The sequence below is a fragment of the Heterodontus francisci genome, chromosome 2, assembly GCF_036365525.1.
Source record: "Heterodontus francisci isolate sHetFra1 chromosome 2, sHetFra1.hap1, whole genome shotgun sequence".
Lineage (NCBI taxonomy): Eukaryota > Metazoa > Chordata > Chondrichthyes > Heterodontiformes > Heterodontidae > Heterodontus > Heterodontus francisci.
The window spans coordinates 31,061,884-31,084,377 of record NC_090372.1 but is presented as its reverse complement, the minus strand read 5'-3'; the positions used below and the strand labels follow the sequence as shown (position 1 = coordinate 31,084,377).

The 22,494-nt window shown below is 46.5% G+C and overlaps 1 protein-coding gene across 1 annotated transcript in view; it reads right to left on the bottom strand.

Annotated features, from left to right (window-relative positions):
- tgfbr2b (transforming growth factor beta receptor 2b) overlaps positions 1-22,494 on the bottom strand; it is a 79,973-nt gene that overhangs the window by 21,166 nt on the left and 36,313 nt on the right. The window contains exons 4-5 of the mRNA XM_068056463.1: positions 18,943-19,757; positions 2,839-2,980 (exon numbers count right to left, since the gene is read on the bottom strand). Of these exons, the coding sequence (XP_067912564.1) occupies positions 2,839-2,980; positions 18,943-19,757 (957 nt within the window). The remainder of the gene's footprint in view (positions 1-2,838; positions 2,981-18,942; positions 19,758-22,494) is intronic.

The window sequence follows — 22,494 nt, the reverse complement described above, 5'->3', positions numbered from 1 at the left end:
AGCTGAAATATAAACAGAAAGTGGTGTACACACTCAGCAGGTAAGGCAGGATCTGTGGAGAGAGAAACAAAGTTGACATTTCATCAGAACTGGAAAAAATTAGAAATGTACCAGAGGCAGGGAAAGTGGTGGGGGAGGGGAGGAAAGAACAAAAGGGAAGGTCTGTGATCGGGTGGAAGGTAGGAAGGAGTGATTAAATGACAAAAAGCTTGATGGTGCAAGGCACAAGGGGATGGTAATGGGATTCCACAGATGCTGCCTGACCGACTGAGTATTTCTAGCATTTTCTTGCTTTTTTTTTGTAAAACTGCAGAATACATCCTGGGTGACAATGACAACGTCTTTCATAACTGTCTTTTGGTGAATATGCTTCAGCTGTTATGGTGATCAGTTGTTAATAATACCTATATTTATATCACTTTCTTGACAGCACCTGCCCAACCTGCAACCTCCACCATCCAGAAGAACAAGGATAGGAGGCACTTGGAAACACCATCTTCTCCAAGTTCTCATTCAGGTCACACAACATACCAACTTAGGACATACCTGCCATTCCTTGATGGTCGCAAGGTCAAAATCCATAAACTCCCAAACTAACAACATTGTGGCAGCCATCTGTAGGGCAGTGGTTCAAAAAGGCAAATTACCAATTAAGGAAGGTGGGTGGGCTCCTGATGCTGCCAGCCCAATCAGAGGGAGGCAGCTCTGAAGCCTCAGCAGCACCACCCGGGAGGCAGTCATTGCTGAGGCATGCAGAAGACATCGGGAACAGGGCCAGGCAAGTTAAAAAAAAAATGTAGAGGGGTCAACGGTTGGAGGGGAAACCCCTATGGGGAGATCGTGGGGACTGTGGGGGCTGCCATCCATCCCTTTGTCCCCCTCTTTGGGTCAATGAGCCTCTACCTCCAATGGCCCTCGACGCTGCTGCAGGGTGGCCACCTTCATTTAGCTGGCAGCCTCCCCATGCAGTGGTCACCCCGTGGTTAGTAAAATGTTGGCGGCCCCATAAAATGGTCCCCAAATGGGCCTTGAATTATGCTATTTGGCTGCCTTGGAGCAGCCAGCCAATCCGCATCCCGTCCGTGGTAAAATGCCCCAGCGCCGGGAGCCTCCCCGCAATTTTACCGGAGTCTCTGCCTTCGTTCCTGCCACCCGGGGGCCAGTAAAATTCAGGCCATTAACTCTGTTTCTCTCTCCATTGATGCTCCCTGACCTGCTAAGTATTTCCAGCATTTTCTATTTCTATTACAAATAATTCCTGCACTGTCCTGGCTTTCTGCCAGTGTGTTGAATTCCCTTGGTGCACCTTTCTATAAGTGAGTATTGTAAAGGGAAATTTAACCCTTTGCCACAGAATGGCAAATCTCCTCCAACAATGAGTTCCAGTTCCTGTCTGTACTATTCTGATGAGACACTGAACAAGGAGGCTTAAAATAATCATAAGGAGTTGTCTATGGATCTATAAGGGGAGAAAATGGATTGACTTTTGTTGCATGAATCTTGTGCTCATTATGATTAACGATGTTAGTTCTGCAGATTGGAACACATTCTATTTCAGACACACGGGCCAGAATTTTCCATTGGGTGGGAGGCCCTGCACACCAGCCAAAACGTCGGGTGGTGAGCCCGCCTCTGCTGGCCTGGGGAGCCACGCCAGGAATTTACGCTCCCCAGGCCCTTAATTGGCCTCAGCTGGGACTTCTGCCCCTCTGAGGCAGGAAGTCCCACCTCCACAAGCTGCCGGCCAATTAGCGAGCCAGTAGCTCTCAGTCCCAGCAGCTTCACTGGGAACAGTGGCCGCTGCAGGGACTGCACCCAGGTTCAGCAGCAAGAGGGACGCCGGCCCCAGAAACAAGGCAAATGTCTGGGGCCTCACCGGGGACAATTGGCCGGGCCCCAGCGAGGCAAGGGGGTTGGAGCCTGCAAGGAGGGCACCAGATTTTACTTGGTGCCCTTCTGGAGGGCCTCAGCTGCCCGCCTGCCATTGGTATTTTACCAGCGGTGACTGGGCGAGGCCCTTAAGTAGCAGTTAATTGGCCATTTAAGGGCGTTGATTGGCCTGTGGCAGGCAGGCTGTTAGTCGCTGCCGCTGCCCCTCATAAAATTGCAGCGGGGGGGTAAGAAGGCATCCGGAACGGCACCCCCCCACCCCCCCCCGCCTCCTACTCAATTTTATGACCCCCCCCACTGCCACCAGCCTGCTCCTGCAGGGGGGGGGGGAGCGGGGGTGGGGGTGTAAAATTCCAGCCATGGTGCCAATATCATGGACTCCCAGACCAAGTGCAGTGCAGGATTTGTTGTGTGATCACTTTAAGCGTGATGTCCCTTTAGGAACTCAGTATGCTAATGAGCTAAGTACCAGGATGTACTCATGTGACTAGAAACCCTAGACAAAGGTTCTGTAAATAGTTTGCTCAGTATTGTATTCTTGAAGGAGAAAAAAAAACTGCAGGGATAGAGGGAAAGAGCTGGGGAGTGGGACTAACTGGATTGTTATTCAAAACAGCTAGTACAGACTCAATAGGCCAAATGGCCCCCTTTTGTACCATACTATTCTTTTTAGGTTGATTTATAAATATTGGATAGAAACCCCCTGCACATTTTTGAAATAGTGCCGTGGGAGCTTTAATATCCACCTGAGGGGCAGGCGGGGCGGTTTAATGTCTACCAACTGAGCAATGGTTGACACCTATGATAATTTTTTTTTCAGTTCCTCAATCCCCTCCTTCCTGTTGAAATATCCAGATATTGAACATCAACAGGACTAAATATGGTTAAACAACATTATAAAAGACAGCCTGTTGTCGTTTTAAAACATAAAACTTTGATGCCACTTACCGCCAACAGCCGTACAACGCGATGCTATCTCCCACAGAACGAGTGCCATCGAATATACATCGGTCTGTTTAAACGCCTCAATGTCCTCCAAGTTAATTCGTGACTCTAATACCTCAGGCGCCATATACCTGGCTGTGCCGACCTACAGAGTACAAACAAAAAGGGTCAAAACGCATCAGGTACTGTAAAACAAGGAGTATCTGACACAACTTGTAATTAAATCCAACACAACTAATGTGACTCAGATCAAGAGCAACAACAAAAACAACTTGTATTTATATAGTGCCTTTAATGTAATTAAACATCCCAAGGCACTTCACAGGAGCATAATAAAGCAAAATGTGGCACCGAGTTGCTTAAGGAGATATCAGTGCAGATGACCATAAACTTGACGAAAGAGGTAAGTTTTAAGGAGTGTCTTAAAGGATGAAAGAGAGATAGAGTGGTGAAGAGGTTTAGGGAGGGAAATCCAGAGCTTAGGGCTGAGACAGCTGAAACACACAGCCACCAATGACAGAGCAATTAAAATCGGGGATGCTCCAGAGGGCAGAATTTGAGGAACGCAGATATCAGAGGGCTGTAGGATTGAAGGAGATTACAGAGATAGGGAGGGGTCGAGTAATGGAGGGATTTGAAAACAAGGGTGAGAAATTTAAAATCTGCTTAACTAGGAGCCAATGCAGGTCAGTGAGCACAGGGGTGATGGGTGAATGGGATTTGGTATGAGTAAGGACACAGACAGCAGAGTTTTCGATGACCTCAAGGTTACGGAGGGTAGAATGTGAAAGGCTGGTCAGGAGAGTGTTGAAATGGTCAAATCTGGAGGTAACAAAGGAAGGGATGAGCCTTTCAGCAGCAGATAAGTTGAGACAGGGGTGGAGATGGGCAGTGCTATGGAGGTGGAAATAGGCGTTCTTTGTGATGGTGCAGATATGAGGTCAGAGCTTATCTCAGGGTCAAATATGACACCAAGGTTGCAAACAGTTTGCTTGATACTGAGACAGTTGCCAAGTAGAGAAATGGAGTCGGTGGCAAGAGAGCGGGGACCAAAACCCAATAGTTTCCATCTTCCCAATATTTAATTGGAGGAAATTTCAGCTCATCCAGTATTGGATGCTGGACAAGCAGTCTGATAATTTAGAGACAATGGAGGATTCGAGAGAGGTGGTGGTGAAGTAGAGCTGGGCATACATGTGAAAACTGACAGTGTTTTCAGATGATGTCAACAAGGGGCAGCATGTAGTTGAGAAATAGGAGGGGGCCAAGGATAGATCCCTGGGGGACACCAGAGGTAACAGTGCGGGAGCAGGAACAGAAGCCACTACAAGCTATGATTATACAGATAAGAATGGAACCAGGTGAGAGCAGTCCCATCCAGCTGGACAATGCTGAAGAGGTGTTGAAGGAGGGTAGTATGGTCAACTGTGCAAAGGTTGCAGACAGATTGAGAAAGACGAGGATAGTTTACCTTTGTCACAGTCACATAGGATGTCATTTGCGACTTTGATAACAACTGTTTTGGTACTGTGGGAGGAATGGAGATCTGGTTGGGCGGGATTCAAACATGGTGTTTGAGAAAAGATGAGCATAGATTTGGGAGACAACCACATAATCAAGGACTTTGGAGATGATGAGGTTGGAGATCGGGTGGTCATTTGCAAGGATGGTGGGGTCAAGGGTTGTTTTTTGAGGAGAGGGATGATGATGGCAGATTTGAAGGAAAAAGGGACAGTACCTGAAGAGAGAAAACTGTTAACATCAGCTAACATGGGAACCCCCAGGAAGGGAAGTCTGGAGGGCAGCAGTTTAGTGGGAATGGGTTTGAGGGAACAGGAGGTGGGTCACATGGACAAGATGAGCTATCTCCTCTCACGCCCTCTACAAAGAGAGAAACTAGAGAAAGATGTGAGTTAAGGGCTAGCGCAGGGGTATCTTTAAGGAAGTTTGGCCTGGTGGGCTAGGGGAACAGAGTGAATGGCAGAGAAGCTGACTGGATGGTGTCAATCTTAGTAACAAACAAGCCCAATTTTTTTTTTTACAATTTAAAAAAAATACACAGTTGTTGACCTTTAATTTCATTCAATTTTTTTTCTTGCTGGTTTCTCTCCCCCAGGCAGTGAAACTATATGCAGCCAGGCATCCCAATAGACAGCTATTGAGGAAGCTGTGCAAAACCAGCTACCTTTAGCTGATCAGTAGCATTCCCCAGAATGCGCTCTCATTTTCCATTCCTGTGGGTTGGGGTGTGGGTCCAAAAGGAGGATGGCATTCAACCCCTGGAGTGTTTGAGGCTGGCAATTCAGCAATGTCAGGGAGTTAAAATAAACAGTCTTCAAGTCCTTAAGGCGATTAAGAACTTTGAGAAGGAGGCCCATGTTAACTACAGGAGTCTGATACAAGAGTTGCTCATGAAAGCTCTACAAGTCAACAAATCACAGTCTTCATTCAACTGGTCCAAGAGTTCAGCTCGAAAAAACTTCAAAGAGTGATTTGAATAGCAATGAGCAGATTATGGGATTATCCAATAAGATCACAGTTACATCACAAAAGTAAAGTATCACTGGTAAGGGTTGAGTGACGTCTCTATTCTGGAATAAGGGATCTCAAGCTGAAGACGAATAGTGCAATAATTATCTTTCTGAATCTCATATGAGGACCGTGTCTCCTTGACATTGGACCTGGTACCAAATGTGAAATGTTGTCTCTGTTGGGCAATTTTGATGTCACTATGAAGCCACAACATATTAAAATGTAATTTCTTTCTTCCCATGAAGACTGTGGCCTTAAGACAACAGCTGCCTGCATCTGTGCCCACAGACAGTTGGGCAAGGCCACTAGTTATGATGAATTGCAGAATGGATCAGATTCCCTTACATTTCAAACCCTATCTAAAAGGTACCTGGACATGCACCTGAAGTGCTGTAACCTGCGAGGCTATGTACCGGGTGCTGGAAGGTGGGATTACATTGGGCAGCTAGGGTTTTATTCGGCCAGCACGGACACTACGGACTGAATGGCCTCCTTCTGTGCCATAATTTTTCTATGGTTCTATCTTCTTTAAACTCTATTCATTTAAAATGATGTCCTAATTTCACTTACAGTAGGTCCAGCAATCGGAAACTTAAGCAAAGCTCCATGATAAAACTGTGAAAATTATGTTAGCCACAGGTACTTCTAAAGAGAGTTGGGGGTGGTGGGGACGGCGAGGGTAAAGACACCTCATATGTTTTAACAGGGAGTAATAAACAGCTCTTCCCATTGTAGTTAGTTGTCTGAAAAAGATTCAAGCGATATTATAAAGGAATTACTTTGTAAGTATTGTTGTAGTGTTTTCTACATTACAATAGTGACAACACTTCAAAAGTACTTAATTAGTGTAAAGTCCTTTGGGATGTTCTGAGGTCGTGAAAGGCACTATATAAATTAAAGTTCTTCATCTTTTTAAAAACACCTGTGAGAAACACACAGACACACACACACACACACACACACACAGAGTATTTTATGCCTGTTGTGATCAGCACTGACTGCACATCTCTACTACAAGTGTAGGTGCTTTGGCTTCATACCAATGCTAAACTTGTGGACTGCAAGCTGGGTTTGAAGGCCCAAATTGACTTTGAAGCAAAGCAGAGACTATTTCCTTCACAAAGGCTCACTTTGCTTTGCTCTGGTGTCAGGTTAGACCCTGCCTCTAGATTCTGGCTTTTTACATGTTAACTGCAATGTTGGTGTGAAGTGAAATCTCTTTGCACCAATGCTTCAGTCACATTCTGAAAGCATCTTTAGTAGGCTGCACATAGTGACTCGGCCAGAATGGAGAATATTGAGCAATTCCCCCATTGGAATTGATTTTAAGCACAGAAATTTGTATTATGTAACTTCTCAACTCACTGCATTTTTCTGGTGAAATAAAACTGTAGTTCTGGCAAGAGTTTTGTTTGCTATAGTTCATAGAGACGCTTTTTAAACAGACTTTATTTGCTCAGTAAACAGGCTTTATTTCCTATACTTCCTGTCCTGCCTCCAACTAATTGGTTGACACAGTGTTTCCGATAGGCATTTCACCTTTAGTTAGCCCTACTCTTCTCACTGGTTTCCCATGATCATTTTTATCATTGCTTGGCACACATCACACTTAATGCAATTCTTACTTTACAATGTGACCAAACTTTACATATATTTAAGTAGCTGTAAAGTGCTTTTGGGGCACGCGGAGGTTGTGAAAAGGTGTGACAGTAATTCCGTCCTCCCAGCAGTGGTGTCTCAGTGCTGTAAATCTTTGATTCTCCAATCAACTCTGCTCCATCTCTCAAACTGTTTGCTTTGCTATTTTTTAAATAAATAGCAAAGCGAAATTAAATTATACAAAAATTAGTCTAAAATGCAGATGACTTTAAAATGGGGACTGAATTACATCTGCATTGTCAGGTTCACGTATCTTTCACTCGCTAACCTTGCTTCACCTAAATAAGATACTCGGTCTTTACTCCTTATATGCAATGGACAGCAGATCAATTCATACATGTTAAACACATAGACACAGGCACGCACAGGTACACACACACATGCGCAGACACAGACATGCACAGGTACTCAAACATTTTTTCTTCATTCAAAGTTGCTTCGTTGAAATTGGAGTTTCAGCACAGAAAACACTTCGATTATCAGTAAAATAAAAGCAAAATACTGCGGATGCTGGAAATCTGAAATAAAAACAAGAAATGCTGGAAATACTCAGCAGGTCTGGCAGCATCTGTGGAGAGAGAAGCAGAGTTAACGTTTCAGGTTAGTGACCCTTCATCAGAACTCGCAGATATTAGAAAAGTGAAAGGTTTTAAGCAAGAATAAAGTGGGGGTAGGTAAGAGATAACATAGGACAAGGTCACAGAGAATAACCGACCAGAAGGTCATGGAGCAAAGGCAAACAATATGTTAATGGTGTGTTGAAAGACCGCCAAATCAAATGCCAATTCATCACTTAATGCGACAGCCGTGGGTCTTCCATGGGATCAAGGACCATGGTGATGGAGGTCCCGCCCTCTGAGAGCTGCTGGCCACTGATTGGCCAGCAGCTCTGTAACTGAGTGGAGGTGATAGCTGCTGCTGGTGGAGCACCGACCCAAGGCCCAGGAGTCATGCTGGACCAAGGCCACAGGTGGGTCAGGCCAGAAGGGGTCTCGCGGGCTAGGGGGGATCAGCAGCTAAGGCAAGGAGGTTGGCTCTCAGCGGGCCCCCCTTTCCCAATGATGGATCCCTTGTTCAGGCACTAAGTGTTTTTTAAACAAGGGAACCATCCCCCTCCAGAGTCAGCAAGCAGCCCACACGGTTTTTCCTGCCATGCATCCCATGTGGTGACAGGGTCGCCCACCGCTCGGCTAATTGCAGCGGTGGTGGGATGAGGCCCTTAATTGGCCATTAATTGCCCAGTCAAGGGCCTCAATTGATGGCGCGGTGGGAAGAATCCCCTCTCCCACCATTTTACACACTCTCCCTGCCTCCAAACCCGCCGTGGGGGAGAACATAAAATTCTCTCTAAAAGTTAATGGAAATCAAGAACTGTCTTCCCCAGAAGGCTGTGGATGCTGGGACAATTGGAGCTTTGGTTTTGACTGGGTAAGGGCATCAGGTAATATGGAGCAAAGACAGAAATGGAGTTTTCCATGATCTAATTGAATGGCAGAGCAGACCCAAGGACTGAATAGCCTACTCCTGTTCCCATCTTCCTATGATTCAGAGGCTGGAATTTTAGGCCCCTCCCCTCCACAGGAGTGGGCTGGAGGCGGGGTGGAGGGGGGGATAAAATTGAGTAGGAAGCAGGGAGTGCTGTTCCTGATGCCTTCCCAGCCCCGCTGCAATTTTCTGAGTGGCGGCAGTAGCAAGAAACTGCCCGCCTACCACAGGCCAATTATGGTCCTTAAGTGGCCAATTAACTGCCACTTAAGGGCCTGCTCCCACCACCGCTGGTAATATAGGCGGCTCAGGCCACCCAGGAGGCTGCTCAGTAAAACCTGGCAGCCCCCTTGCGGGCTGGGGGGTGGGGGGTGGGCCCTCCTGATCAGGCACGCAGTACCCCATCGAGGGCCCCCCACCAACCAAACCCCCCACTGAACTACATTCTTCCTACCCCCACCCCCAAAACCACAACTAATCCCTCTTGCCCCACCGGGGCCCAGCTGATTATCCCCAGTGAGGATCCACAAATCTCCCTTTTCCCTGGGGCCAGCGTCCCTCTTACTCCTCTCCCTGGCTCGTGGTGGCACTACTTGGGCTGAGAACTGCCAGCCCGCTGCTTGGCCGGCAACTCTTGGAGGTGAAAGGCTTGCCCGAGACCCATTAAGGGCCTGCGCCTCGTAAAATCATAGCATGTCTCCCAGGTGCAGCAGAGGCAGGCTTGCCTCCGACTTTTTGGCTGGTGGGCGGGGCCTCCCGTCCAATGTAAAATTCCAGCCGTAGAATCATAACGAATCAGTAGGAGGCCAGTCAGCCCATTGAGTCCATGCCGGTTCTTCGCACAGCAATCCAATCAGTCCTATTCCCCCGCTCGATCCCTGTACTCTTGCAAGTTTATTTCCCTCAAGAGCCCATCCAATTTCCTTTTGAAATCAGTCATCATCTCCACTTCCACCACCCTCGTAGGCAGCGAGTTCCAGGTCATTACCACTCGCTGTGTAAAAAAGTTCTTCCTCACACCCCTCCTGCATCTCTTGCCCAAAACCTTAAATCTGCCTCCCCTAGTCCTTGTATCATCAGCTAAAGGGAACAATCTTTCTTTGTCTACCTTATCTGAACCTGTCATAATATTGTACACCTCTATCAAATCTCCCATTAATCTCCTTTACTCCAAAGAGAACAACCCCAATTTCTCCAACCTAACCTTGTAACTAAAATCGCTCATCCCTGGAACCATTCTGGTAAATCTCCTCTGCCTGTTCACAAGGACCCTCACATCCTTCCTAAAGTGTGGTGACCAGAACTGGACACAATACACTAATTGTAGCCTAACCAGAACTATATAAAGGTTCAGAATAACCTCCCTGCTTTTGTACTCAATACCTCTATTTATGAAGCCCAAGATCCCATATGCTTTGCTAACCACTCTCTCAATATGTCCTGACACCTTTAAAGATCTAGGCACATGAACCCCCCCAGGTCCCTCTGTCCCTGTACACTCTTTAGAACTGCTCCATTAAGTCTATATTACCTTTTCCTATTCATTTTGCCAAAATGCATCACCTCACACCTGTATTAAATTCCATCTGACACGTGTCTGCCCATTCTGCTAGCCTATCTATGTCCTGTTGCAGTTGATTGGTATCATCCTCAATGTCTACCACACCTCCAAGTTTGGTATTATCAGCAAATTTTGAAATTTTACTCTGTATTTCAATATCCAAGTCATATATGTATATCGAAAAAAGCAGTGGTCCTCGCACTGAACCTTGAGGAACACCACTGTCTACCATCCTTCAGTCTGAAAAACAACCATTTACCGCGATTTGCTGCTTTCAGACCTTAAGCCATTTTTTATCCAAGCTGACAATGACCCTCCTATTCAATGAGCCTTCATTTTGGTAGCCAAGCTTTTATGCAGTACTTTGTCAAAGGGCTTTCTTAAAATCCATATAGACAACATCCATTGAATTCCCCTCATCAACCTTCTCTGTTACTTCATCAAAAAAAGAAATTAGATTAGTCAAGCATGATCTGCCTTTTGCAAATCCATGCTGGCTCTCCCTATTTAACTTAAACCTCTCCAAATGTCCGTTGATTTTTTTCCCCCTGATTTTTGTTTCTAAAACCTTACCCACTACTGATGATAAACCGACCAGCCTGTTGTAGCTAGGACTGTCCTTGCACCCTTCCTTGAATAAGGGTGTCACATTTATCATTCTAATCTAGCAACTTCTTCAGCTTTGTGAACTCGTAGAACTTTGAGTCAATGTTGCACAGTTCACTATCAAAATGATCACTCCGATCAGTCAACATCTTATTTCGCTTCCATTTTTAGTCATTGTTTTGGTTCCCTCTTTAGTTTCCTGTCACTGGACACCTTTTTTCCCCTAACTGAAAGGAGCTGGCAACTTCAGTTGTGTGGAGAGACTAGAGAAGCTGGCATTCCTCTCCTTAGAGCAGAGAAGGTTAAGGGGAGATTTAATGGAGGTGTTCAAAATGATGAGGGCTTTTGGTAAAGCAGATAGGGAGAAATTGTTTCCACTGGGAAGAGGGTCAGTGATTAGAAGACATTGGTTTTAGATATATTGGCAAAAGAAGCAGTGGGGAATTGAGAATTTATTTTTAACTCAGCGAGTTATGATGGCCTGGAATGCTATCTGAAAGGGTGGTGGAAATCAGATTCAACTGCAACTTTCAAAAGGGAATTGGATATATAGCTGAAAAGGAAACAATCTGCAGGGCTATACAGAAAGAGCGGAGGAGTGGGACTAAGTGGATAGTTCTTTCAAAGAGCTGGTACAGACACAATGGGCTGAATGATTTCCTTCTGCGCTGTGACTCTATGAGCTCTTCAAAGTTACATTGATTACTGAAGTGGTAAAACACACATAATAAAAAAAAAACACTATAGCTAAAAGTTGTGCATGTCTAACTGCTATAGTCTGTAACAACTGTCAAAACACAGCTACTTGGAAGATCTCCTGCTTATTTACTTTTGGGTGGATGGTTTAATTTTGAGCTCGTGGTGAGCGCAACAAGAATAATACCAGCGACTCACTCTGTGCTGACAGCAAGCCTATTAAATGGAATTGATCTGCTGGCTGAATGCCCTTTTGCTCTCCATAATTAGCGCAATATAGTAACGTCAACTGGATGTCAAATAACATTCCCTGAATGACAAAGTCAGCTTATTAGCAATGTCAATCCAACATGTTGTGAATAAGGACTTTCAAAAGGCATTTGACAAAGTGCCACATAATAGATTTGTTAAAACTAGAACCCACAGGATTAAAGGGACTGTGGCAGTGTGGATATGAAATTGGTTAAGGAACAGAAAGCAGAGAGGCGTACGCAATGGTTGTTTTTGCAGACTGGCAGGAAAGATACAGTGGTGTTCCTCGGGGGTTCGTATGAGGACCACTGCTCTTTTTGATATATATTAATGACCTGGACTTGAGTATACAGGGCATAATTCCCAAAAGTTTGCAGATGACAACAATTGGAAATGTAGTAAACAGTGAGGAGACTAGTTACAGACTTCAGGAGGACATTGACTGACTGCTGAAATGGGTAGACACACGGTGGATTTAATATAATGCGGAGAAGTGTGAAATTATACATTTTGATAGAAGAATGAAAAGAGGCAATATAAACTAAATGGTACAATTTTAAGGGGGAGGTTCAGGGAAAGAAACCTGGGTCTCGATTTTTAAAAGAGGTCAGGGGCCAGTTTGGAAGCAGGCAGGCCTGCAATTTGGTGCCGCCAGCCTCCGTGCCAGTTCCCCGCCACGATCCTGATCCCAAGCCATTTTGAAGGAGCCCACCGTGGGGTTGCGATCGGCTGCTCACTGGCAAGCGGCAGATAACCAATTTAAGTTAATTAGTTATGATTGAGGGGCCTATTAAGGCCCTGTTACCACACTGACTGTGGTTTCCAGTTGGTAGCCACATTGGCCATCCAGGCCAATGTCGTGGGCTCAGGGCAGGAAGGGCACAATGGGTCAAGCAATGGACGCTGACCCCCACTCCCCCCGACCCCAACCGCACCCCAATGGCCACCTGGATCATGGACAGGCAGCTGCGGCATGTTGAAAAATAAAATAATCTTACCTGCCCTTGTCCCTCGCTGACTGCATCCTCACATTGGAAGTTCCCACCTCGGCTGGTGGGGGTGCTGATCACAGAGTTCTGGAGGGCCTCCCATTGGCCCTCCAGCTTTGGGAGCTCACCTGCCATCCCTGATTAGATGGTGAGCCTGCTCCCTGGCTTTTAATTGGCAGAAGCTTTGAAAATTGTGATAGGTGTGTCTAAATTAGACCGTGCAGGGTCAGGACCCAGAACTAGACCCCACGTCTGGTTTCCAACCCCCAATTTGTATGTACAAATCACATGGGATCCTCAGCTTCATTAGTAGAGGCATACGGTATAAAAGCAAAGAAGTTGTACTAAACCTTTATAATACAAACTGTTAGGCCTCAACTGGTGTACTGTGTTCAATTCTGGGCAATTCTCTTTAGGAAGGATGTTAAGGCCTTAGAGAGGGTGCAGAAGAGGCTTATTAGAATGGTACCAGGGATGAGGGACTTCAGTAATGCAGAGAGACTGGAGAAGTTTGGGGTTGCTGTCCTTACAGCAGAAAATTTGAAAGAGGTGTTCAAAATTATGAACAGGTTTGATAAAGTAGGAGAAAATGTTTCCACTGGCAGAAGGTTGATAACCAGAGGATATAGATTTAAGATGATTAGCAAAAGGAGTAGTGGGAACATGAGGAAACATTGTTTTTTTTTTTACACAGCAAGTTATTGTGATCTGGAATGCGCTGCCTGAAAGGGTGGTGGAAGCAGATTCAATAGTAACGTTCAAAAAGGGAATTGGGTAAATACTTGAGGGGAAAACATTTACAGGGTTGTGGGGAAAAGCAGGAGAATGGGACTAGTTGGCGAGATCTACCAAAGGCCAGCACAGGCAGGCTGGGTTTAACCACCTCCTTCTATTCTGCACGATTCTACCCGCTCACTGGTAGTTATAGTAGAAATGCTATTTTGTATGATGCTCTTTAGTAACATTTTTGAGTAAATATCTACGTATATCTCTTTAAAATATTCCCTATTGAATAATGCATTGATGAGGGGTTAGAGATTTGCCTATGACTGTTTCCAGTTTAAGACTCAGTGCTGATCAGACATTGCAACTGAGAGGCCTAATATCCCCATCCTCAATGATGGGGGAGCCCAGCACATCAGTGCTCAAGATAAGGCTGAAGCATTTGCAACAATCTTCAGCCAGAAGTGCCGAGATCCATCTTGACCTCCTCCTGAAGTCCCCAGCATCACAGATACCAGTCTTCAGCCAATTCAATTCACTCTGCATGATATCAAGAAATGACTGAAGGCACTGGATACTGCAAAGGCTATGGGCCCTGACAACATTCCGGCAATAGTCATGAACCTTTGCTCCAGAACTTGCAGTGTTCCTAGCCAAACTGTTCCAGTATAGCTACAACACTGGCATCTACCTGGCAATGTGGAAAGTTTCCCAGGTGTGTCCTGTCCACAAAAAGCAGGACATGTCCAACTTGGCCAATTACGGCCCCATCAGTCTACTCTCGATCATCAGTAAAGTGATGGAAGGTGTCGGTGACAGTACTATCAAGTGGCACTTGCTTAGCAATAACCTGCTTAGTGACGCTCAGTTTGGTTTCTGCCAGGGCCACTCAGCTCTGACTTCATTACAGCCCTGGTTCAAAAATGAACAAAAGAGCTGAACACAAAAGGTGAGATGAGAGTGACTGCCCTTGACATCAAGGCAGCATTTGACCGCGTCTGACATCAAGGAGCCCTAGAAAAACTGGAGTCAATGGGAATCAGGGGGAAAACTCTCCGCTGGTTGAAGTCGTACCTAGCGCAAAGGAAGATGGCTGTGGTTGTTGGAGGTCAATCATCTGAGCTTCAGGACATCACTGCAGGTGTTTATCAGGGTAGTGTCCTAAGCCCAACCATCTTCAGTTGCTTCAGCAATGACCTTCTGTCAATCATAAGATCAGAAGTGGGGATGTTCTCTGATGGTTGCACAATGTTCAGCACCATTTGCGATTCCTCTGGTACTGATGCAGCCGGTGTAGAAATGCAGCAAGACCTGGACAATATTCAGGCTTGGGCTGATAAGTGGCAAGTAACATTCACGCCATACAAGTGCCAGGCAATGTCCATCTCCAACAAGAGAGAATCTAACTATCTCCCCTTGACATTCAATGGCTGAATCCCCCACTATCAACATCCCGGGGTTATCATTGACCAGAAACTGAACTAGAGTAACCATATAAATACCGTGGCTACAAGAGCAGGTCAAAGCCTAGAATCCTGTGGCGAGTAACTCACCTCCTGACTCCCCAAAGACTGTCCACCATCTACAAAGCACAAGTCAGGAGTGTGATGAAATACTCTCCACTTGCCTGGATGGGTGCAGCTCCAACAACACTCAAGAAGCTCGACACCATCCAGGACAAAGCAGCCCGTTTGATTTTCACCCCATGCACAAACATTCACTCCCTCCACCACCGATGCACAGTGTCAGCAGTGTGTACTTTTTACAAGATGCACTGCAGCAACGCACCAAGGCTCCTAAGACAGCACCTTCCAAACCCGCGACGCCTACCACCTAGAAGGACAAGGGCAGCAAATGCATGGGAACACCACCACCTGCAAGTTCCCCTCCAAGTCACACAACATCCTGACTTGGAACTATATCACCGTTCCTTCACTGTCACTAGGTCAAAATCCTGGAACTCCCTTCCTAACAGCACTGTGGGTGTACCTACCCCACATGGACTGCAGCAGTTCAAGAAGGCAGCTCGCCAGCACCTTCTCAAGGGCAATTAGGGATGGGCAATAAATGCTGGCCTAGTCAGTGACACCCACATCCCATGAATGAATAAAAAAACAGCCTGGAACTGGGCCTCAGGCTTCTTTAAACTTTTAAGTGCAAATGTCAGCAAGTCCCTTGCCAGCAGTGACCTGAAGGAAAGAGTAGTAGCGGGGCGATAGTGATGACTGTGGAGTTAGGGGTCATGTTGCTCCGACTCCTCCCATCTCCATAGGAAAGTTTTAAATTTAATTAATTAATAATTTTAAAACTTACTTTTGTTGGCAGCTGCAGGACTGCTGAAGAATCCTAAACAGGGAAGGCTCGACACCAGCTTCACTCATCAGAAACAGGTTTCCCAACGGGGTCCTTCAACAGGTGTTAGATCCCTAATTAACATATGCAAGGGACATAATACCTGTTTTATGGGGCTAGCAGGACACCAAAACAGATGGGCCTGATGAACACAATAGTGGCACAGATTGAGTGTAGACCATCCCCCACTGCTAAATTGGTCAGTGTAGCGCTCGTTTTACACCTGTAAAACAGGCACAATGCGTATCAATTTCGAAGCCGAGGTGTTGAGAGGATCAAGATATACTGATAGATCCAATCTGACTCAGGGAGTCACAGGGCAGAGGGAAAAAAAACTCCCATAGAGATCTGAAAATTAAAGGTCAGTCGGAATCATTTCCATGCTGCTACCATGCAGCTACTGGTAGCTGGTTTCACAGATGCCGCTACAATGGACCTGGGGATAAATCCCATGATTCCAGGGAATAAAGAAGATCCCACAAAAATAAGTAAAACATTCCATCAACACTGGCAAGAATTATTGCACTGTTTCTCTCATCTCTTTTGGCTTTTTCATTTGTACTCGTTTGAATACACAATCAGTGTGAGATAGACACATGCAGAAATGTCTCCCAACTTTCTGTGTCTCATCTTTGTCTATGTTTTTCCATACTAATAAGGTGAGGCTTCCTCAAAACTGTCATTCTTCTTTCAAAGCTGCCATTACACCATCCTACATGCTCTTTCTCCTCCCTGCATCTTTAGTATAGCGAGCTCAACTTTCAGCAGTTGCCAACTCCTAGGCATTCTTTTCCCAGAGCCTTATAAGTGCAGGACTGCTTACCTTCCTGGACCTTATTTTCCGCCAAAGAGCTCCAGGCTTCAAAAACCCGAGTTTGGCATGACCCAATCGCTACTTCCCTGATCTACCTCATCTTCCCTTTCCAATGCTTGCCCCTTCATCTCGGCTTCTCAGTAAAGAAAACGCATTGATCAAGAATGTCGTTTGATCATTGCAGGAGCTGTGCAGTTGTTGCACTGACGCACATGCTCAGAGTACTCCAAAGAAAAACACACAGGCGCTACCTCACAGGGTATGTTCACATGTTTTTTTTTTTGAGTACAGGCTAGTTAACCACTTCTTATTCTCAAGGTAGTGCGGCAGCCATTAAAATGGTAAATTATGTGCTTGGATAGATAGCACAGAAGGAGGCTATTTGGCTCATGGTGCTTGTGCTGGCTCTTTCAAAGGGCTATCCAATTTGTCCCACACCCCTGCCATTTCCCTATTGCTTTGAAAAGTTTTCTTTCCAAGTATATATCCAATTTTCTTTTGAAAGTCACTATTGAATCTGCTTCCACTACCCTTTCAGACAGTGCATTGCAGATCACAACAGCTCGCTGCTTAAAAAATTTCTTCTCATCTACTCTTTGGTTCTCTTAAATCTGTGTCCTCTGGGTACTGACCCTTCTGCTGGTGGAAACAGTTTCTCCTATTTATTCTTAAAAGCCTTCACAATTTTGTACACCTCCATTAAACCCCTTAACCTTCCCCACTCTAAGGAGAACAATCCCAGCTTCTCTAGTCTATTCACATACCTGAAGTCCCTCATCTCTAGCACCATTCTAGAAAATATCTGTATAGATCAAGAATCCGTGGGAGTTTTTAACAAGAAATTCTCTCAGTATTTCTCCACCACTTAACTAAAAACTTGAGTGTTGTGTAACCAATGTGAGACTGTTGATTAGGGTTTGCTTTTTCTGATTGCGTGGGGATGAGTTCATGCTTGGGTGCAGCAAATGTCAGAGATAGAGTTACAACGATATAGCCCCAATACGCCCAATGTGAACTCCCTGTGAATGTGTGAGATCACTCCGTGTATCATTACAGGGATAGGTTGGGCTCTACACTATAGGGCAGAGAGGAACTCTTTGGAAGTTGACTATTGTTGCATTATTAACTGCAGTCAATGACAACATGCATTTCTATAGAGTCTTTAACATAGTAAAATGTCTCATGGCACTTTGCAGGAGTGTTATCAAGCACAATTTGACACCTAGCCACATAACAAGATATTAGGATAGTTGAACAAAAGCTTGGTCGAAGAGATAGGCTTTAATGAGCGTTTTAGAAGTATAGGCCAGGATTTTCCCCTCAGCAGACGGGAGCCGTCCACCGACCGAAAAGTCGGTGGCGAACCCACCTCCGCCTGGCCTGGGGATCCGATCCTCATGTTGAGGTTCCCGAGCCTTTAATTGGTCTGAAGTGGGACTTCCACCCTAGAGGCAGGAAGTCCGGCCTAATGGAGCTGCCAGCTGATCAGTGGGCCGGCAGCTCTTAGTCCCAGCAGCGCCACTGGGAGCGGTGGCCACTGCTTGGACTGCAACCCAGCCATCAGGAAGAAGCTGTCGGGGTGCCTGGAGAATGAAGCTAAGTTTCTGGTGCCTCACCGGGGGTGAACGGTCGGGCCCAGGCAAGGCAAGAGAGGTCGATTGGGGAAACGGGATTGTGTTGGGGGTGGCTGGGGCAGCGGGGGCAAACCTCCATCAGGCACAGGGTGCCTGATCAGGAGGGCCCATCCCCCACCCCCCACCACCAGGCTTTCAGAGAGCCACCTGCTTTTGTCCGGCAGCTTCTCTCGGGCCTGGGCTGCCCAACCAGCCATGGGTAAAATCCACGTGGAGGCGGGCGAAGGCCTTTAAGTGGCCATTTAAGGGCCTTGATTGGCCCGGGGCATGCGGGCCGTTTTTCGCTGCCGCCGCCCTGCCTAAAGTGGCGGCGGAGGCGTGAGCAGGTAGGGAAGGGTCCCCCGAGCCTCCCGCTCCATTTTACGCACCCCCCCCCCCCCCCCACCACCTTCCTGCTCTTTGTGGGGGGGGGGGACGTAAAATTCTGGCCATAGAGTCACAGTCATAATGGCACAGAAGGAGGCTATTCAAGTCCATGCTGGCTCTCTGTAAAGCAATCCAGTCAGTCCCTGTAGCCCTGCAAGTTTATTTCCCTCCAATACCCATCTAATTTCCTTTTGAAATCATTCATCATCTCCACTCGCACCACCCTCGTAGGCAGCGAGTTCCAGGTCTTTACCACTCGCTGCGTATAAAAGTTCTTCCTCACATCCCCCCTGCGTCTCTTGCCCAAAACCTTAAATCTGTTTTTTTAAAGGAGGAGAGAGTGGTAGAAAGATGGAGAGATTTATGGAGGGAATTACAGAGCTTGGGGAAACAACTATATTTGTTCTCAAACCAAGGAGTTAAAAGACTGACACTCACCTGTCCACTGTTTGCTAAATCATCCACAGAGAGAGATGACTCCAGCCTTAAGGATAATCCAAAGTCACACAGGCAACATGTCAGATCATTTTTCACCAGAATGTTGGAACTTTTCAGGTCCCTGTGGGCAATGGGAATCTTTGGCCTGCCACATGGTGTGTATTCGCTGTGCAAGTGCGCAATCCCTCTGGCTAGTGATCCCCCCAGCAGACACAGGTCCTCCCAGCTCACGACATGCCTCAGAAGGTAGTCTTGCAGGTTGCCTTGGGGGTGATAGGCTGTGATCAGCCAGTACTGCTTGCCCATTTCAGTCTCGCGCTCTTCCGCTGTCAGGAACTGCAACACGTTTTCGTGCTTCAGGTTGACGTCAGAGAAGATCTCCTTCTCATTCTTCCACGACACGTACTCATCAAAATGGAAGATCTTTGCCGCCACTGTCTCAAACTGCTCTGAGGTGCTCTGCCTCAGCTTGGCCTTGTACACCTCGGCAAAGCGGCCCTTGCCCACCACTGTGTCGAGCTCCAGCGGCAGCAGCTCAGTGTTGTGGTTGATGTTGTTGGCACAGGTGGAGCTAATGTCAGATTGGTCATCGTCAAGGTGCATGGCGCTGCCTTCGCTGCGCTCATTCGGAGACCGGCGCCGACGGCCTGGCTTCCTGACCTTCTGATCCTTTGCCCACTCTTTGCTCAGCTTCCTCTGTCGCTGGACCCGATACAAATAGAAAGCGAGGATCACCAGGGTAGTAATGATGAGCAGAGGGACAAGAGCGATGAGGACAACCTCCAATATCTCCTGCTTGTCCTCCTGTTTAACATCTAAAGGAGAGAGGCAACATCAGAGTTGTAGCAAAGTATGTCGACACACACCAGTCAGATAGAGCTTGCAAGGTAAATCGCTTGGCTAAAAGATCAAGCAGGAACACGCCCAAAAAAGCAGTCACCTTACTCGTGTGTCAACTCAGTTATCATTTAGTTCAGTATAAACTCTCCTAAAAAACAACACAACCAGAAAACAAAACAAACGTGAAGTATCCCACGTTTTATGAATCTATTGGAATATGGAACATGGGGTTACCAAAACTGACCAGCACTAGTGCTTGTAGAGTGGAAGAGCTCAGCAGATTTTTGGGGCTTTTCAGGTCCCAGTGAGCAGTGGGGATTTCTGCCCCAGTTGTAGACATGCGAGATGCTGAACACTGCCAGGATGTCTAGGAATGGTAGAGACAGAGAGACCATGCTTTTAGTTCAATGAAGCACAGAGGTGCTTGCACGCTTTTATTTTTCAAAATCGGATCGTGTTTTTGGGATTCTTAAGGGGGAGGGGGAGCAGCCCCAAGTCGTGGTCCACATAGGCACCAACGACATAGGTAGGAAGAGAGATGGGGATTTAAGGCAGAAATTCAGGGAGCTAGGGTGGAAGCTTAGAGCGAGAACAAACAGAGTTGTTATCTCTGGGTTGTTGCCCGTGCCACGTGCTAGCGAAGCGAGGAATAGGGAGAGAGAGAAGTTGAACACGTGACTGCAGGGATGGTGTATGGGGGAGGGTTTTGGTATCCTGGATAATTGGGGCTCTTTCTGGGGTAGGTGGGACCTCTACAAACAGGATGGTCTTCACCTGAACCAGAGGGGTACCAATATCCTGGGGGGGGAGATTTGCTAGTGCTCTTCGGGGGGGTTTAAACTAATTCAGCAGGGGAATGGGAACCTAAATTGTAGTTCCAGTGTACAGGATGTTGAGAGTAGTGAGGTCAAGGATAAGGTTACAAGGACGTAAGAGGGCACTGGCAAGCAAGAACTTGGTTTAAAGTGTGTCTACTTCAACGCCAGGCGCATCCGGAATAAGGTGGGTGAGCTTGCAGCATGGGTTGGTACCTGGGATCTCGATGTTGTGGCCATTTCGGAGACATGGGTAGAGCAGGGGCAGGAATGGATGTTGCAGGTTCCGGGATTTAGATGTTTCAGTAAGAACAGAGAAGATGGTAAAAGAGGGGGGGGTGTGGCATTGTTAATCAAGGAGAGTATTACAGCGGCAGAAAGGACGTTTGAGGACTTGTCTACTGAGGTAGTATGGGCCGAGGTTAGAAACAGGAGAGGAGAGGTCACCCTGTTGGGAGTTTTCCATAGACCTCCGAATAGTTCCAGAGATGTAGAGGAAAGGATAGCGAAGATGATTCTCGACAGGAGCGAGAGTAACAGGGTAGTTGTCATGGGGGACTTTAACTTTCCAAATATTGACTGGAAATACTATAGTTCGAGTACTTTAGATAGGTCAGTTTTTGTCCAGTGTGTGCAGGAGGGTTTTCTGACACAGTATGTAGACAGGCCAACCAGGGGCGATGCCACATTGGATTTGGTACTGGGTAATGAACCCGGCCAGGTGTTAGATTTAGATGGAGGTGAGCACTTTGGTGATAGTGATCACAATTCGGTTAGGTTTACCTTAGCGATGGGCAGGGACAGGTATATACCGCAGGGCAAGAATTATAGCTGGGGGAAAGGAAATTATGATGCGATTAGGCAAGATTTAGGATGCGTAGGATGGGGAAGGAAACTGCAGGGGATGGGCACAATCGAAATGTGGAGCTTATTCAAGGAGCAGCTACTGCGTGTCCTTGATAAGTATGTACCTGTCAGGCAGGGAGGAAGTTGTCGAGCGAGGGAGCCGTGGTTTACTAAAGAAGTTGAAGCGCTTGTCAAGAGGAAGAAGGCGGCTTATGTTAGGATGAGACGTGAAGGCTCAGTTAGGGCACTTGAGAGTTACAAGCTAGCCAGGAAGGATCTAAAGGGAGAGCTAAGAAGAGCAAGGAGAGGACACGAGAAGTCATTGGCGGATAGGATCAAGGAAAACCCTAAGGCTTTCTATAGGGATATCAGGAATAAAAGAATGACTAGAGTTAGATTTGGGCCAATCAAGGACAGTAGTGGGAAGTTGTGTGTGGAATCAGAGGAGATAGGGGAAGCGTTAAATGAATATTTTTCGTCAGTATTTACAGTAGAGAAAGAAAATGTTGTCGAGGAGAATACTGAGATTCAGACTACTAGGCTAGATGGGATTGAGGTTCACAAGGAGGAGGTGTTAGCAATTTTGGAAAGTGTGAAAATAGATAAGTCCCCTGGGCCAGATGGGATTTATCCTAGGATTCTCTGGGAAGCCAGGGAGGAGATTGCAGAGCCTTTGTCCTTGATCTTTATGTCGTCATTGTCGACAGGAATAGTGCCGGAAGACTGGAGGATAGCAAATGTTGTCCCCTTGTTCAAGAAGGATGAGGGTGTAGAAGGGTGGGTTAGTAAATTTGCGGATGACACGAAGGTCGGTGGAGTTGTGGATAGTGCCGAAGGATGTTGTAGGGTACAGAGGGACATAGATAGGCTGCAGAGCTGGGCTGAGAGATGGCAAATGGAGTTTAATGCGGAAAAGTGTGAGGTGATTCACTTTGGAAGGAGTAACAGGAATGCAGAGTACTGGGCTAATGGGAAGATTCTTGGTAGTGTAGACGAGCAGAGAGATCTTTGTGTCCAGGTACATAAATCCCTGAAAGTTGCTACCCAGGTT